This window comes from Anguilla rostrata, chromosome 2 (genome assembly GCF_018555375.3).
Source record: "Anguilla rostrata isolate EN2019 chromosome 2, ASM1855537v3, whole genome shotgun sequence".
Classification (NCBI taxonomy): Eukaryota; Metazoa; Chordata; class Actinopteri; order Anguilliformes; family Anguillidae; genus Anguilla; species Anguilla rostrata.
The window spans coordinates 56,342,735-56,360,428 of record NC_057934.1 but is presented as its reverse complement, the minus strand read 5'-3'; the positions used below and the strand labels follow the sequence as shown (position 1 = coordinate 56,360,428).

General features: G+C 42.7%; 3 protein-coding genes across 6 annotated transcripts in view; 2 read left to right on the top strand and 1 right to left on the bottom strand.

Annotated features, from left to right (window-relative positions):
- The first annotated feature begins 442 nt into the window (after positions 1 to 442).
- On the top strand, positions 443 to 8,165 carry wbp2 (WW domain binding protein 2). Its single transcript, XM_064323297.1, has 8 exons — positions 443 to 449; positions 2,227 to 2,335; positions 2,847 to 2,982; positions 3,293 to 3,385; positions 4,312 to 4,458; positions 5,627 to 5,746; positions 5,835 to 5,911; positions 6,831 to 8,165. Exons 2-8 carry the CDS (start codon positions 2,234 to 2,236, stop codon positions 6,876 to 6,878), a joined length of 723 nt encoding a protein of 240 aa, XP_064179367.1. The 5' UTR covers positions 443 to 449; positions 2,227 to 2,233; the 3' UTR covers positions 6,879 to 8,165.
- Positions 8,166 to 8,167: 2 nt separating this feature from the next.
- On the bottom strand, positions 8,168 to 12,677 carry trim65 (tripartite motif containing 65). 4 transcript variants are annotated; one of them, XM_064323278.1, is made up of 7 exons: positions 12,588 to 12,677; positions 11,451 to 11,909; positions 11,200 to 11,295; positions 10,474 to 10,704; positions 10,213 to 10,381; positions 9,982 to 10,071; positions 8,168 to 9,299 (listed from the first exon to the last, which is right to left on the bottom strand). In XM_064323278.1, exons 2-7 carry the CDS (start codon positions 11,874 to 11,876, stop codon positions 8,773 to 8,775), a joined length of 1,539 nt encoding a protein of 512 aa, XP_064179348.1. In that variant the 5' UTR covers positions 11,877 to 11,909; positions 12,588 to 12,677; the 3' UTR covers positions 8,168 to 8,772. The 4 variants fall into 4 exon arrangements, with proteins under 4 accessions (XP_064179348.1, XP_064179346.1, XP_064179347.1 ...); XM_064323276.1 differs by having other exon boundaries at positions 12,515 to 12,623; XM_064323277.1 differs by having other exon boundaries at positions 12,511 to 12,611.
- Positions 12,619 to 17,694, top strand: part of mrpl38 (mitochondrial ribosomal protein L38) — an 8,320-nt gene continuing 3,244 nt past the window's right edge. Inside the window, exons 1-5 of the mRNA XM_064323296.1 lie at positions 12,619 to 12,773; positions 14,599 to 14,787; positions 15,224 to 15,355; positions 16,142 to 16,344; positions 16,437 to 16,509. Coding sequence (XP_064179366.1) covers positions 12,689 to 12,773; positions 14,599 to 14,787; positions 15,224 to 15,355; positions 16,142 to 16,344; positions 16,437 to 16,509 — 682 coding nt within the window. The 5' untranslated portion in view covers positions 12,619 to 12,688. The remainder of the gene's footprint in view (positions 12,774 to 14,598; positions 14,788 to 15,223; positions 15,356 to 16,141; positions 16,345 to 16,436; positions 16,510 to 17,694) is intronic.

Below are 17,694 nucleotides of genomic sequence, written 5' to 3'. Positions count from 1 at the left end.
GCCAAAGTACGTTCACGTTGTGCCTATCCTCAGCTCACTCCATTGGTTACCAATTGTTATTTGTAAAGTTAGGCATCTGGCGCCACCCTGTGTATTGGGCCTCCAAAACGATAGGTACAAACATAACAATTCTCATTACTATAATAACAAGTGCGTATGTGTTAAAGCAAACGACTAACGTTACATAAATAATAAGGTGAAAACGATGACTGTCTAATAACAATCAAGTAGGTTCTTGTGAGAAAATTCGATTTGGTCCAAACTGACGTCAGGAATGGTGACGCGTCATCCGGGAAGCGCAGGTGCATTTAGCAACAGGGAGAGTGACAAGTTGTGAAACCAGACTCGGAGATCAGTGGCATCTGAAATATTGAATTATTGTGCTTAATCTAACAACGCCATGGGCTCAACAAAATAACACCATCGAGGTCTCATTAAAATAGCGAAAGGTAAGTTAGTTCGCTACCTAGCTGGTGCTAGCTAACGCGTTAGCTATCATAGGTGAGAATGTACTGGTATTCACATGCATCGGATGAAAGTAGATTCCTTGCATATTCAACCATTAGTAAATATCTTGTCTATCTAATGTTAACTTGGACTGACTGATATATTTGATAAATATATAGTTGTATGTATCACATCACGGCAGTGTGCCCATTCTCACTGCAAAGTTACGTTCATGAACATGCTGCAGACTACTGATGCCGTTACGTTAACGTTTGTCTAGCTACAAACCTTGGTAACGCTGACTAGCTAGGTTACTAAATATTGCTAGATGCTTGGGATCTGCAGCAACGTAAAAAAAAACTAGTTACGTCGCTTTTTGCTTAGCTTTACGTAGATCATATTCGGCCTAATTAGCTCATCGTAGCCAACGTTAGCAAGCCAGGCGTTGTAATTGTGCACCAGGTGTGTTGTGTGTAGCATCAAATGTTGGCTAACAAGCCAGCGAGAATCCCTTTTGACAACGACTAGTAGTAGCTAACGTTGTAAATTTCATCAGAAAGTGGGCCTCCGCAGTATATAATGAATTGTATACTAGGCGCTGTATGCTTTGCAGGTTTTGTAACTTTCCCGAACATTCTGGTGTTGAGGTGGATTAGTTCTTTTCAAATCCGTTTCCCATGAACCCAATGTCGTTAGCTAAAAGACGCAACAGAAGCACGAAGCCAGCATTAGCTGTCTTTTTAGGCAGGTTATACACAGGGTTACTTGCTAACTCGCTAATCTAACTATGTTAAGCAAACACTGTCTGGTGTGCAAAATAAATATTGGAAGTGACCGGAGCGGTTTGTTTATTTCTCAGAACAGAAGTATAGATTCCACCTGAATTGTTGGTACTAGTCGAGCAAAAGGAGAGAGAACAAAAGTAAGCTATCATAGCTAAAGTGACATCTTTTAGCTGACCACACGAACACAAGGCCATATGTATTGAGTGATGTAGGCTGATCAACTCTGCTCAAAATTCCAGCTATGACTAGCTGGGATTCCAGGCTGGTTTTAGCTGGCCTGTGGCTGGTCAGATCTGGTTGAGCTGGTAGAGTAAGCTGGTTGCGAAATTGGTGGACTAGCTGAACAGGTGGTCGACCAGCTAAACTAGCTTGAAGTGTGGAAAACACAGCTTACACCAGCTTGACTATAGTACTGGTTAATATATATCGTCTAATGCTGGAACAATTACAGTTACTTGATAAATTTAAGTAAATGTTATAGGTTCTGGACCAACTAACACCAGCTAGAAGTGTCAAAAACACATCTTAAACCTGCTTGACCATTTTAGGCTGGTTTAAACAGGGATTTTCAGTAGTCTAGAGTGCTGGTTAATGTAAGTAGTCTAATGTTTGAACAATTATAGTTACTTAATAAATTTGAATAAATATTATAGTATTACTATGGTGGAATTACTGAATTTATAGGTGATACGGTCAATTTATTAACAAACACTCATGTCATAAAGTTTAAAGCAATGCTTTAGACTGCATGTTTGTACCTTTAGATTTAGTAATACTTACTGATTTGCAAGTCCATTCACTGCTTCAGAATACTGCGTAATCTAATGCTCTGCTGACCTTGCTTCCACCTTATATGGATATCATTATAATTGCCTTGTTTCCTGCTTAATGATGTTTTTTTTGTTGAGAAATATTAGCAGTGCCTTTCAGTTTATCATTAGCTTACAAGTGTAGTCCACAGCCTTCCTAATGACCCATGTATCTGTTCCCTCAGTGTGCTGATGACATATGAAAATGTGGAGCTAGTCTTCTGTGAGGCAGATGGCCTTCCAGAGACATTCAGAAAGAGTAAGAAGGGAAGTGTCTACCTGACCCCATACCGGGTAAGGAGCAGGGATGAGGGGATCATGCTGTGTATATGAACAGACATGGTACAAAATAAGTGTGGTTTGTGAAGTAAGAAGGTTCCACTGTTTTATGGCTGTGGCTTAGAGATTTCCATTAAGAGAAGATAACTGGGAAAATAGCCGTCCTCTTCACGCTTCAAGTTTGATCTATTAATGCTTTTCTACACGAGTCATACCAGGTAAAGTCAGGTGCCTTGTGTAGATATATCTGTACTTTTTAACGCAACATGTATGATGTGTTCTCATCTAAGTTTTTCCTTGTATTACAGTTTATTGGGTTGCTCATGTTTTTTATTCTTACTTGGTCTGATGTAATTTCCCCTCCCGGTAAATTATGAAACTTCACACACACTTATACGGCTGATATCTTATGTTTTTAAACTACGGCAGCCTCAGCAACGCACGAGACTGGCAAGCTGTGCGCTGCCGTGAAACTGGGGCTGCTGTGGGCCCTGCTCTGAGCCAACGTGATATCATGTTTCTGCAGCTTATCTTTCTGGCCAAGGGACGGGAACCACTGCAGTCCTTCATGATGCCTTTCTATTTGATGAAGAATTGTGAGGTGAAGCAGCCAGTGCTGGGAGCCAACTACATCAAGGGCACAGTGAGCGCGGAGCCTGGGGGTATGTTGTGCATTATAGAGGGGTAGACTTAATTAACACATACAATGAGTGGCACAATTTAATGTGAAAACTTAATCAAAATCAGTTTTGAGCTGCAGCTCAGTCATCTTATGAGGGAAGTGACCTGGTGCGAGGGAATGTGGGGCAGAGATGGATGTTTGATGCCTCCCTTTCCCTGTTTCCCCACACATACACCCAGAAAAAGGCTCCAAAATATTCCTAATCTACGAGGAATTTTTCTCTCTTGTGCTCATGTCTTATGTTTGTCACAAGCTACTGTTATTATATTCATGGTTGTTATCTTTCTCAGGTGGCTGGGAGGGCTCTGCTGCCTTCAAGTTGGTCTTCATATCTGGGGGTGCCATTGAGTTTGGTCAGTGCATGCTGCAGGTTGCTGCTCAAGGTAGGAACTCTAGGGCAGTGTCTTGTGGGCATCTGAAGATAAGAGACCTTGACACTATTGTTAATATGGATGTGTTCACACCTCCCTGTCTTCCTCAGGGGCAGTGAATGAATGATCCCCATAGCAGACAACACCTTGTAGTGGTTCTGCCATTAATAGCTATGCATGTTTCTGCAGTCAGTAGTTCCTTTTTCAAGTTCGTTATCCAGTAGCTTCTTTTTTATGTTCCTTTTTCAAGCAAAATGTAGCTGCAGCTAGTGTTATATTTAGTTGCTCCTTTGCCATAAAACAAAGAGTGTCAAAAATTCTGCTACAAATTTCAGGATAAAAGGATCTTTGCTTCTGGCTGCTAGGCTTGAATAAAATGTCACAGCCGCAGTCTTAGTCTATATGAATAATTTATACATGTTCTGTGTCAATATTGTCATTGCGCTATATCTCAGATAACACAGTTGCTAATTTGAGCACCCATGGTGTCACCTTGTGTCAGTATGTAAAATGCATTTTTATTTCTATTGAAGTCAAAACTCAAAGTTCAGAGTTGTTAGGAAAAGCACTTCTTTGGGTTCATTGTCTCTTCAGAATTGTGAAAGAATATCAATAATTCACACTGTATGAATTTGTTGGTGCTATGTTAGTACATATTGTTTTGATGGTGTGGTTAAATATTGAAGTAATGATGCATCAGTCGTATGCTGTGGTGATCTTTAGATGGTACAGTATGTTGACTATTTGATGGGTGGTGTGTTTGTCTGGGTTTGTGTTGGGAGAGTAGAGCTGATGTTTCAGTTTGTTTTGTTTCAGAATTTGTGTTTAGTGTTGATGTAGCACTGGTGTGTTGTGCTGAAGGATTTTATTATCAGTTGGATATGTATTGATGGTGTGTTTAATGTGCTGATATTCTTTCAATGTCTCCTCCTCTGTAGCTTCCAGAGGGCAGCCGGTGACTGCAGGTTTTGGTTGCCCCTACATGGCCAATGGAGCGTATGCTTACCCCCCTCCACCCCCTGCTAATGGCATGTACCCTGCTGGACCTCCACCTGGGTATTCCTACCCTGCACCTCAACCTACAGGTCTGCTTGTTATTCAATTTGAGTGTGGCATGACATCATTGAGGAATGGATCCCACGTATAGTACTTACATGATTAATATTTTTTGCTCAGATATCCAAATATCTGGTTAAAAGCCCAGCAGAATGTGGTAGACAAATATGTATACATTTCTGGTTTTCATCAGTTTATATCAGGGCTTGAAAACAAAAACCTGCGTCAGCTGTTTTTATTTATTTTTTGTTATTGCTGCTGACTGCTGATGATACTACCCGTGACACCAATTCTGCTAGTAGCTTGCCAGCTAGTTGGCTACTCACGCCACAGTGGGACAGCAGCGCTTTTAGTTTATTGATGGCCGAGTAGGACCTTGTCTGGAAGCTGGGATTCTGGGACAGCCTATTGTGACTGCTTTTGGTAGGTGGAAGTCGAGGAAGATGTTTGAGGCTGACTCATTTTATTTATACTGTGGTGGTATTTTGCGTAGCCTAGAATGATGCGTTTTCTGTGCCTTTTGTTTTCTTACTGAGTAGGCCAGTCAGTGCATGTTACTGCAACACGTTCAGGCACCAGCTGAGTGGTATCATTTCATTTTTAATGTTGTGCTACTGTGTAAGTTATCTCAGTGGAATTATTAGTGCAAATGATGTTGATTATTACCTCTCAACATGGATAATGTTGATGTTACCATTCACTTATGTTCAAGTCAATTGTTGGATGCTATAAACCCTGTATTTCAGTGACCCTTGTAGCTGTTGCTACCCTACACCTTTTTAATGTCTGGAGTTGATTAGATTATTTGCTTGTGCAGCTGTGAGTGATTTGAGATTTTCGTCTCCTCCAATGGGATTTCCCCATTCATTTCCCAATATCAAAGCAACATTCAATATTCTTACCAGTTCAGAAATGTTATGTTGCAGGAGGAACAAAAGAACAGAAACATTAAAATTCAAATTCTGCTTGGAGTGAACGGGTAGAAAAAGATTTTGTTTTCAACCCTGGTTTATTTATATGAAAGTTTGACTTGCTTGGCACTATATTGTACATGTATGTCCTGTTTATCTGCTCGTGACATCATGTGTAATTTTCAGAGTAAAATGTAATGTTTGGATGTCTTTGTGTACTACTCTGTTAAGAACCACTTCTGCCACCCATTTCACTTGTTAATGGAATGCTACCTGTCATCAGCAGATGGGTTCTACCCTGCCCCTCCCACCTTTGACAGCCCAGCGGCCTACATGCCCCCACCACCCTACTCTGCACCACTGGGGCAGGCCCCCCAGGACCCTGACCTGCCTAGGTCTGCTGCAGGTATGGGAAACAAAGACGTATTGATGCAAACCTGTGAGAAGGTTTTGTGGTTTTTGCCTGTGCTGAACTCTCTTTCTCTCTCTCCCAGCGGAGGCAAAAGCTGCCGAGGCAGCAGCCAGTGCAAGCTGTGCTGCAGCCCCTCCCACTCATGTGTATCTGCCACAGGTGAGCATTCTGCCCAAAGCCCAATAAACCACTTCTCACTCCTGTGCACTGTACTCCCAGTCTCTGTTCTAATGAACCGGTTACTTCCAGTCTTTCTCTTTGAAAAGTACACTAGACCACAACTGCCTTGTAAACTGATGGGATTCTCAGGTTCATCCATCCTTTTTGCTTTACAATAAAATAAATAAAAATCAAATTATTGACTTAGTGGCTATTCATAGCTTTGAGTTACTGCATGTGTGGATTCTTTAGGAGCATATATGTGTTCCTCACTGTGTTTGTACTGAGTTTGCTTTGTTGTTTGGTAGCAGCGAGAAGTGGCAGGACGAGAGGTGGTCAGTACAGGCAGTGACAGTGAGCACAGCTCAGACTGTGAGACAGGGCCAGGCCGAACTCCGTAGGCCATAACTGTGCAGGTGCAATCCAGCTCCATATGGAGACAGTACTCAGCTCAGGTGCATCATATCTCTAAGACATAAAATTACTCAAGTATACGATTACTTTGCATTTGATGGCCTGAAGCAAAATGTGCTCTCCAGGAAATATTCAAGGAGACTACTTGAGTTTAGGATGAGAACTAAAAGACTTTCAGTAAGAAGTCTTGTACCGGTGCTTTTACTGATATTTGCCTTTTGAAAGCCAAATGTTAGAAGTAATACAGAATATGTACTGGTACTATCTCAGTAGCTGTAGTGGCTGTATTTGGAATGAAATGAATGCTACTCCTTTTCATTATGAATTGCACCTTACCAATATAACTAATTATATATGTTGCTAATGCCTATAGTAGTGTTCCTACTCTGAATACAGTAACTGAATATTCAGCACTGAATATGCAGCACTATTTCATAGATTGCAGGTGCAAATAAATGTTTTGCCAAAGACAATAAAGTGGATGTTTACGTTTATTTATCTGTAGGACAAACCGCCTCCCTATTCCCCCCCGGATGACAAGAAGACCCAGTAGAGGTTCTGGATTGCAGCTTTCACCTGCCACGGCCTGTACCTCACGGTCTTTTTCTCCTCCTTTAACTTGGCTGTCGGGTGTTCTGTACCGTCCCCTGTCCTCAGCAGTCTCGTACCACCCCTCCTCATCTTGGGTCGCATTGTTGCTACATTCACCTCTCTCATCTACTGGCCACAGCTGGCACAGGAGGTATAGGATACTGATCAGCATAGGTTTGAGTTGACAGTGTTACTTTTCAGCGTCTCGTTAGAGAAAATCATTTGTGTTTTGGATTTTGGATTTGATGTGGGTGGTTTGGTGTGAGAGACGGTAGGTAGAACCTGGGAACGATCCTGCCATTTCTGGCAAGGTCTGAATTTGTATATAAAAGTATTGTGCAGGGATGCATTTCCTGGACGGATACTGCAGTTTATGGATGCATGAGACTGCTAGGCTTTATGATGATCCCTGACTTAAATGGATGTATTAAAAATAATTATTTTCCCTTACTTTTTTTGCAGTGTTCAGGGCATTTTGAGACTGTTTTATTGTTTGGAAAGATTAGCTCTTCATCTTGAAAAAAAAGGAAAAGGGGTCAGGAAAGGGAGAGAGTGTAAGCTGTAAAGGCAGTATGTTGGTGCATCAGGTATGGAAAGGGACCAGTTGGACAGTATGTTGGTACCTTAGGTTTGGAAAGGGACCAGAGATGAATAGACATCTCAAGGGATCACCTCCTCTGTCCTCAGATGCTCTCTCCCAGATGGGAACTGAATTGAAATGAATGGCACACTTTTAGGAATGTGTATGTGTGTGAATGTATCGCCTTTGTGATGACTACGTAGATCAAACCCACATAATCACTCCCCATTTTTTGTTTCCCCCACCCTAGACTTCATCCATTTCACTACATAAGTGTGTTAAACGCATCCCTGCTCACACACTCGCCAGTCAGTCCCCTTTGCCTGCCACTAACTTTTCTTTTACTGCAGTGTGAACTGACTTGTTTGAAGGCACTTTGTATATCTTCTCAGCTGAGCACCTTATTGAGTCTGTAGCCTGTTTCCCCTCTAACTGGCAAAAAGCAGTTGGCTGTTCCTTGCAGTTGGCTAGTCCTGCACTTTCAGAATTGCTATGCACCATTCCCTTCTTGTCTTTTCTTAACTGTGTGTAAAAAAAGTATGCTATTTATTTAAATTTCACTAATTTATGCTTTAACTTAAACGGAAAATGATGAGATGAGAAGCATGGTTTAAATTGTGAAACTTGTACTGTGCATATAATTGGATTTTAATAAACTGAATTTGTGTGCATTGTTTTCATGTACTTATTTATTTCTCTCTCCAGCCCTGGCAATATTATCCCAGAATATTCCAATAGTTAGTCTGATTGCTTCAATCAGACGACCTAATCAGATTGGATTTGAACAGGATATTGTCAAGTAAATCGCCTCAATGATGTGGTTCATCAGAACAGTTCTAGCAAGTTGAATGGTCTGCAGCTCATGCTGAAGAAGGGCTTGTGCAAATTCATGTACAATGTCCAAAACGCTCCTGTCCCAGGTCCAGTCAGCAGTTTCCACAGGGTCCATAGTGTGCTTTTACATTTCCTCTTGGCTCAGTCAAAGCATCATGCAAGATGACCATGCTGATATTTGTACCTTAAGTTGTGAAAATCCAACGATCTCGGCACTACAGACAAGAAAGGAGGGGTCTCTAACATGGAAGGTATGCCTTCGGCACTAAAGAGCAGTGACATCTTTGCACCACTGGTTCTTTTATACTTAAGAAGGATAAGTTTCTCTTAGGTATGTACTGAGTTCTATTTATGCCACAACCTTCACGCTATAAGAAAGGGAGAGAAGACCACGGCGGAGAATTTCAAACGCGGGTGCTGAGGCCGGCTGCTCTGGGTTTTGTCACGGAGGGCAGAGGGTCACGCTTACTCCCTCTCCGATCCAGCAGGCAGGGAAGAGCTCCTGGGAGAAGGCGCAGTGGAAGGCGTGCAGGCGGGCCTGGCCGTCGCCGTAGTAGGTGAGCGTCCCGGCCTCGTAATCCAGCAGCATGCCAATGCGGTGCTGCTGGGGCTGCCCGGCCACCGCCTCCTTCCTGCCGTTGTGCCAGGCGCTCAGCTGCCTCTCATCCAGCTGCAGGCTCCAGGACAGCTCGTTCATGCCCACCATGCAGCGCTTGCCCTTCTCTTTGCGGGGGATGCCCTGGTAGGTCACCCCCAGGTAGGCCCAAGGCTTGGACACCTCCACCTCCCAGTAGTGTTGCCCTTGGGTGAAGCCCTGGAAGCACAGCACCTGCCAGGTGGTGTCGAACCTCGCCTCGTGGGCGTGGACAGGGCGGGGGCCCGAGGTGAGGTGCTCTGCTCGCCGGTTTCCCTGAGACAGCTGCAGGTTAGCATTGGCTGTGCGAGGGTCAAAGGTCAGCGCACAGTGAACTGTAAAAAGAGAGGACGCATTGTTTTCAATGATGACATTAAATTAACATTCTGAGCATAGCTGGTGCCTGTTGCAGAAATGCTAATTTTCCTTAGTGGTGGACCCAAGGAAGGCTTATGTTTTTGCAAATCTTCCTTCCCAAAAACACAGACCATGCACTTGAGCTGGTAAATGGTAAATGGACTGCATTTATATAGCGCTTTTATCCAAAGCGCTTTACAATTGATGCCAATTGATGCCAGCTGGGTGTTTGGAACCAGAATTAGCCTTTTGCAATGTGGTAGGCCCCTTACCATGGCTTAAGTGAACTAAATAGTGTTCCCCACATATTAATGTCCTCCATTTTTCACATCATACAATTAAAAATGCCTGATTTAGAAGTGCTTAAAATGGCCATATCATTGTAACAAATAAGTCATGAACAAAAATAACGCTGTAGTGAATCGTCAGTAGTGAGAACAGTAAGTGAGGTTTACCCCTTCACATGAGGTTATGTGAAGGGGTAAACCTTTGTTCTAATGCATTTTGGATAAAATTTGCCAGTTTGTTAAATGTATTTACCACATTTTAGAAAATGAATACGGAAGGAATGATTATGCAGTCGATAATACTTCCCAACCAATGTGTTATACTGCAATGCACCAAACCCATGATCTGCAATAGTAGTAAAATAACACCTACATGCACTGAGGCCCTCTTTGGCAGCTGGGTAACAAGGGGTGGCAGGGCTTGGGACTACTGCCAACACAGGACGCTTATCCTGGGGAGAACCTAGCACCGCGAGCCCGAATGAGAGTGGCAGAAACAAACAATTAGAGTGGAAAACTGGGCACAGAGAGATAGTTATCCAATGCACAAATCACAGATCTACAGAAGCATGTAACACACCGCGACACAATCCATTCACCCAACCTTGTTTGTCCTGCCCAACAGTTGCATTTATTGCTTTCTCCAAGTCCTCCAACACCAGCTTGGAAATTCGAGATAGCACCTCTGTGACTGCACTGAGTTTGTCCTGCAGGTTCGTGTTGACATTCACAGAGGTTTCTTTCATCTGTGGGACCTCAACAAATCTTGATTCCTGCATAGATGGAAGAGACATTATGACACCGTTCTGGTACATCTCCATCTCTGCTTCTCAGGATATTTTCTTTCTCCATCATCTCTGCTAACCTGAATAAATTGGATGTCAGGCATGGCATTCAGGGCAGCTATTTGCCCCTGGGTCTCCCTCAGTCGCTGAGCCCTGTCCTCTAGTGTGGCAAGCTGGGCCTCTGCTTGGGTGAGAGCAGTCTGTCTCTCCTGCTCAATGAAGTTCATCATACACTCCTGTTTCTCTGCTAGCACCTTCACAAGTTGTGCGAATTTTGCGTTCATCCACAGGGAGGTCTGCTGCAGGGACACCTGGTGGGAGAGACGAAATGAAGGAGAGGCACGTCACGTCAGAGGGTCATGGGTAATCGGAGGTAGACTGCTTTCTTCTGCAGTGAACACTCTTCCTGATACTTTCCTTCATGCTTCATACTTTCCATCTCCCTGTCATTATACTGTTGTTCTTTCTTGCTGGAACATTGATGGACGGAAAGGGCAGAGGCCCAGGGCAGACACAACCAGTAGAGTATCTTAACATTTTTTTTAATGTTTGCACACAACACATTAAAACAGAAGGTTAAAATGGCAGGCAGGCAGGCAGAATACCTCTTGAATGTTACAAGGCAGCTATGTGGAGCCCTCACCCTGGTCAGTCAGCTTGCAGTATGATTGTGCATGTGGAGTTGGCTTCCAGTCATAGTTTTCTACTCTACATTCAAGACTCCAAGCTATGCACGAAGGCTCGGTTCTCATTATTTTCTGAAGCAACTGTGATGAGCGGTGGATGAGGTGAAATAGCCTGCTTACCTTAGATTTGGCAATGTTCTCTGTCAGCTCTGTGATGCTGTTCTCTGTGTCCTCCATGTGCTTCTCCACCTCTCCACTCTTTCTCCTTAGACCATCCTGCCAAACACCAGATCACAACTGTGATCAGTCACGTTTAATCAGATTGCATTTACCTCTTTGCTACTGCCTGCATTTTTTAGTATATCACACTGCTTCAAAGATCAACAATACAGCGCAAATTACAAAACAGTGTATAGCAATGAGGTACTTGCCTCTCGTTTTTCCCTTTCAACCTCCACCAGAACTTTATCGTGCTTGTCGCACTCCCTGATTGCGCATTCGTAGCACACACACTTGTTGTCGTTTGTGCAGTAGATAACAAGGGGCTTCGTGTGTCGGTCACAAACCGCTTCTGGTGGGACTGTGTTGCTCTGCCTAGACACCGGGATGGCGCCTCTGGTCTCGACACAATGTGCTGCTGTCTCCGTCAGAAGAGACAGTGACACGTTTCGTTTTAAGATTGGCCTCGGGTTGAACGTCTCATTGCATATTGGACACTGTATGTCAAGGCCACCTTCAGCCTTTGTGTCCCAGTGAACAGTGATGCAGTTCAGGCAGAAAGTGTGACCGCAAGGGATGGTGACTGGGACATTGAATCGTTCAAAGCAGATGACACAGCTGAGGTTTGAAGATTCCATACCTCAGCCTAACTTGTTACACGTTTCCCTGACCTAAACGACAAAAACCGACACAATTTTCAGTTAACTACAGCAACGTTAAACATACATCTAAACACAACAATGACAATAATTAATAGAGACAGGTATTTTCAAGGGACACCTGTATTGGAAACGATCTTCCCTGAACAAAATAGCCTACACAAGGCCTTCGGCGTTCCAATATAAATATTAAGATTTTGTGTATATAGCGAGATAGATGTCACGTCTATTAGACTAGTGCACAGTAATAATGAATGGTTTATCGTCTTTCCAATCGATCAGAATGACAAAAGTAACCTAGTTCGCTAGTTAGCTAGTTAATTTATCTTCCAGTATTTCATTCAATTTAGATTCCGGCTACAGGTTCAGCAAGAAATAAGATATCGTGTTAGCAACAAAATGCCAAGAACAGCTCGCGTTTAATTCATTTCGTTTAAAGCAACTGACCTTAGAACTTGCATTCGGAAACGACATCGATAGCTATCTAGCTAGCTAGCTAACCTTACAATACTACTAAGAGATGTCTCTCCATGCCTGACCGGTACAAATCGTCACAAATTGTCCAACATTCAAACGGGTATCAAACTAACAGTGATAGTGCACACCACTGTACCTACAGAGATCTGTTGTGAACCATATGAGACTTATGAATTATTCTTCCCCGGAACCGAATATTGACAGGGTACCTACTGTAGTATCTCGTTTGAAATGACGGACTGCACCCAAATGTATTACGTAATGCCCATTAATTGAGCGGTAGCTCTGCGCTTTTCGTCACAGACGTATTCAAAATGGCGTGCCGCATGGTGTGGGAAGCTGTGCTACGGGCAGGTTTGGATTTAGGGGTCAGTCAGACCAGAGGATTCGGAACCGCAGGTTTGCAGCTTTTTTGTCGTTACGCATGAAATGTGGCTATAGTTAACATTTCATAAGCCTTTCGTATTTACACGAAGGGGAACTGGAAACAACGTTAGCTGGCTAGCTGTGCAAGCTCTAACTTAACTCCAAGACAAATGTGTACCTAGCTACCTATCATTTCGATCTATTTTAATACGTTGCCTGGAATTATCAATATTGCCGCGTCTCAGCATATTCACGGCTCTCTGTCAGGCTGCGAATTTGAATGCATTAGTAGAAAAGGCTGTATGCCGTGGTAGTCATCATGTGGTACCTATATTTTCCAAGCTATGATCATTACAAAACCATGGGCGTTAATATGAAGTTGGACCCCCTTTGCTGCTGTTACAACCTCCACTCTTCTCGGAAGGCTTTCTAGTAGATTTTGGAGCATGACTGTGGGGATTTGCTTCCATTCAGCCACAAGAGCATTAATGAGGCTTGGCACTGATATTCGGTGCAAGGCCTGGATTGCTGTCTGCATTGAAATTAATCCCAAAGGTGTTTATTTGGGTAGATGTCAGTGCTCTGTGCAGACCAGTGAAGTTCTTCCAGACCAAACTCAGCAAACCATTTATTTATGGACCTTGCTTTGTGCACAGGGGCATTGTTATGCTGAAAAGGGAAAGGGCCTACCCCAAACTGTTGTCACAAAGTTAAAAATCCACAATTCTCTAGAATGTCATTGCATGCTGGAGATTTCCCTTCATTGGAACTAAGGGGCCTAGCCCAAACCATGAAAAACAGCCCCAGACCCTTATTCCTCCTCCACCAAACTTTACAGTTAGCACTATGCATTGTGCCAAATCCAGATTCATCCGTCAGACTGCCAGATAGTGAAGTGTGATTCATTACTCCAGAGAATGCGTTTACACTGCTCCGGAGTCCAATGGCAGTGTGCTTTACACCACTCCAGCCGACTCTTGGCATTGCTCATTTGATCTTAGGCTGGTGTATGGCTGCTCGGCCTTGGAAACCCATTTCATGAAGCTCTTTACAAACAGTTCTTGTGCTGACATTGTTTCCAGAGGTAGTTTGGAACTGTGTAGTGAGTGTTGCAACCGAGGACAGATGATTTCTACACGCTACATGCTTCAAAACTCAGTGGTCCCATTCTGTGTGGCTGCTTCACGGCTGAGCTGTTGTTGCTCCTATATGTTTCCACTTCAATATAACAGCACTTACAGTTGGATGGGGCAGCTCTAGCAGGGCAGAAATCTGATGAACTTTGATGAATTGTTGGAAAGGTGGTATCCTTTGACAGTGCCACGTTGAAAGTCATTGAGCTCTTCAGTACGACCCGTTCTACTGCCAGTGTTTGTCAATGGAGATTGCTTTGCTGTATACTTGATTTAATGCATCTGTTAGCAATGGCTGTGGCTGAAATACTCAAAACCACTCATTAGAAATGGTGTGCACATACTTTTGGAAATGTAGTGTTGAATATGTATTTCAGGTTAACTAATAATTGACCCCTGTTGGCTTCCAGTACACTGCGTAGTCTGAATACACTATGGGATTTCAGAAGTGTTTGATCCATATTGCGTAGAACTTCAGTTGCTAGCACTACTGGAATTGAAATTCAATCAAAAACTTCAGTGTCAGTTTGATTTGAATTAAAAAGCATTTCAATATAAATTAATCATTCTGCACTTAACCACTACTGGTAGTACACTTGGTGTATGCTACCATATTTAAAGTCACAAGGCTACCTTTAAATTTCATGAATTGTATATCATTTGCAACCTGGTTGATGGTTTGCTGTATGGTATATGCATATCTATGGTTCTGTTTAAAATTGTAGGTGCTTTGTGCCGCCGGGCTGCTCCGTTGGGTCCTCTGCCAAATGAAGACATTCATTACAAGGATTTGGAATCACTGGAGAAATATCGCAGTTATCGACGCTACCTGAAGACAGCTGAAGAAGCTGAAAAGAAGACAGTCTGGTGGAGAACATACAGACAGTACCTCAAGCAAGAAAAGGGTGACAATGGTAACAGTCCAATTCAATGTGCAGTGAATAACGCAATACTGTGTGTGCTTTGATAAGGCAGACTAAATCAAAGAGTAAATGGCTAATTTAAATATTTACATACAACTGCCTTAATATTCTGCCGTACTACCATGGTTATCTGGTTCATGAAGCCAAAACAGGTGTGTATTTATTTACATAATCAAGTTATAAAATGGGGTATAAAGGGCTGTCGTACAATCATCATGGGCAGCATACCTGTGATCTGCTTATTCAGCTTGTCTTTTACCTTCAGCTGTCTCACCTTGTCTTAGGGCCCCAGATTGCTCTGGTGTCATTCTATACTGTGACATCATTCAATACTGCCTTGTCATTCTACACTGTGTACTGTAAGTTTGTCTCAGGCTTGCAATGACTGACTAACCTTTATGGTCCTTCCTCTCTCCCTGGGGTGAAGATCTTGAGCTGGTCGACATTGGGCTGCCCCACTGCCGCCCCTCTCGCATCAGACAGGTAAAGGAGAGGAAGAGACTGATGAAACAGAATCAAAGCAACTCCGAGCTGGAGAAGACCATGCGTCACCAAACTTGTAAGTCCCCTGCCAATTATTTAAAAAGAGTGCATTTTCGAAACAAAAGTTGGCCATTTTTTAGTCGTGAACGTGAATTTCCTTGGCAGCCATACCATCATATATATCCTGCTCTTGCCAAATGGTGGAAGCTGGCCAGATGTGGGCTTGGTCAATGCATCAGTGAGATAAGTGGCTTTCACAATCTGGCCACTTAAAGGTCCTGGAAACTGGATTCATATTGTGGTTATATTCCCCAGAAGTGACAATTGATTGATCAATGTATTCTGTTGTAATAAACATGATTAGATTATCATGACCTGTTCAGCAGACGAGGACAGGGTGGGTGTGTATCCTGTGCTCATTTTTTGTCGTTGCAAGAATCATGTTTACATATTTCAGAACCATTTGTGAATGTGAAAATGTATTAAAACAACACGTCAGCAAAGATTTCACTGATTTTAGTTTCCTGGACCTTTTAACTGGGTCATTGATTTGCTCTCTCTCCACCTGAGCTGAAGCATTCTGATGGAAAATGGTTACTAGGCATCACTAAGGTGGGTGCTAGACATTGCTAGTAGCTGAAGTTTGTTTCTCTTTTTGACTTTGAATTGCTTTGTTGAAGTGTGTTACACAAGTCCAATCTGTTGCAATGAAAATTTTGTTGTTGTTATTATAATTATTAATTTCCAGATGCACCTTTATCCATTTTACGCACAGTATGCCATGTTCCCATAGGTCTCAGAGCCCTTGTGCATTGCTGTGGTAGCTCTGTGTTCTTATTGGGAGCTGTTCTCTGCCTTGTAGTTCGCATTCCTCTAGAGCGAGTGAAGGCTGAGTGGGAACGCACCTGCGGGCCTTATCACCTGCACAGGCTGGCCAATCACTATGGCGTCTACCGGGATCTCTTCCCCGGAGCCCACTTCACTCCAAAAGTCATGCTACGCATCGCATACGGCGAGGAGGCTAGTGCACAGGTGCATTATGGGAACCATGTAAGCCCTGCACAGGTGAGGTTAAAAGAGCCAAAAGTCCTGTCTGTCTGTTTAGATGCCCTTTGATTATGTAGAGGGTTATTTTATGTTAATCTGCTGGTCCTCAGGCTGTGGCTGCTCCTCATGTGAGCTTTGAAGCAGAGGAAGATTCACTCTGGACCCTTCTGCTTACCAGCCCAGGTAATGGTCTCCTTTTTCATTACATTTTTTGTACTGAAAGTTATCCTTTATCCTCTTTGGTCTTTGGTCATTTAGGTTTGACATAGCTCATGTCCTATAACTCTCCACAAGAGGACGCTGTGTTTCCAAAAATTTGAAATACTGGTTTTGTGCTGTCAAATACTCCACTTAGTATTCGCACCAAAAACCAGGCAACACAGAATGAATGTATATTAGAACCGGAAAATGTCAATGTGACGGAAATACAGACCTGCCAACCTGCACGCATTTTGTGTACCAACCACGCAATTCTTGGTTAAAATAGGCAGGTACGAAATGCCAACTGAAACTACGCAAAAATAAAATGAAATAAAATATTGTAATTGAATTACAGAAAACAATCAATTAATACAAAACAATACCGTACATTTATTCGGTATTTAAATTAATTTAAATGTGCGTGCAAAGCGAAGTGGTACGTGCGAAAGCATGTGAACTAAGCGTAACACTGACTATTGTGGTACTCAAAATATTTTCCTAAGGTTGGCAGGTCTGGAAATATAATTGTGTGGATGAAGAAGGAAATCCCCCACCATACCCCCCCCCCCCCACACACACACACAATCACATTACACCGATGGCAGGATTAAAAAAAAAAAGTAAACTAGCAGTCTCTTTAATCATAGTTTACAGTGTACAAGTGAAATATATTAGTCTTAATCTAATTAATAGTTTCTGTTTAGTCTTGGTTTAACTATTTTAAGTAAAAAAGAAAAGCTGTAAATGCATCCATTTTTATATCCAGTGTGAATGTACAAGCAACACTGCATGTGGTCTAAAGCATATGAAATGTAATGTAATGCATACATTATGGGATGAATTCAACAAACCCTAACATAGCAAACTGAAAACATGCACCTACTAGGCAATTTAATAGTTGGTAGACCAGTTGCAACCAGGTTTTGCCACATTCGTTTGTTATGATTTAGTTAAACCCATGTTGACATCATAGCTGAGTGTAACGACAGAGGTGGAAATTGTTTGATGCTCAAGTTTGTCTGGCTAAACCTGACCTTAATAGCTCCTGAGTTGCTCCACATTTATTCAATTACATATAACGATTTTGTGAAGTATAGATTGAATTTTGACATTTAGGCCCTCCGTAGCAAGTAACTGCAGTATATGGCTGACACTTGGCACTGAATT

Bases quoted from the DNA above. Each gene is read 5' to 3' on its own strand.
- wbp2 (XM_064323297.1), top strand. From the start codon at position 2,234: ATGACATATGAAAATGTGGAGCTAGTCTTCTGTGAGGCAGATGGCCTT. The intron at 2,336-2,846 runs GTAAGGAGCAGG...ATGTTTCTGCAG, and splicing joins TCTACCTGACCCCATACCGG to CTTATCTTTCTGGCCAAGGG. The intron at 5,747-5,834 runs GTATGGGAAACA...TCTCTCTCCCAG, and splicing joins CCTGCCTAGGTCTGCTGCAG to CGGAGGCAAAAGCTGCCGAG.
- trim65 (XM_064323278.1), bottom strand. From the start codon at position 11,876: ATGGAATCTTCAAACCTCAGCTGTGTCATCTGCTTTGAACGATTCAAT. The intron at 10,382-10,473 runs GTTAGCAGAGAT...CCATCTATGCAG, and splicing joins CTGACATCCAATTTATTCAG to GAATCAAGATTTGTTGAGGT. The intron at 9,300-9,981 runs GTAGGTGTTATT...CTCTTTTTACAG, and splicing joins CAAAGAGGGCCTCAGTGCAT to TTCACTGTGCGCTGACCTTT.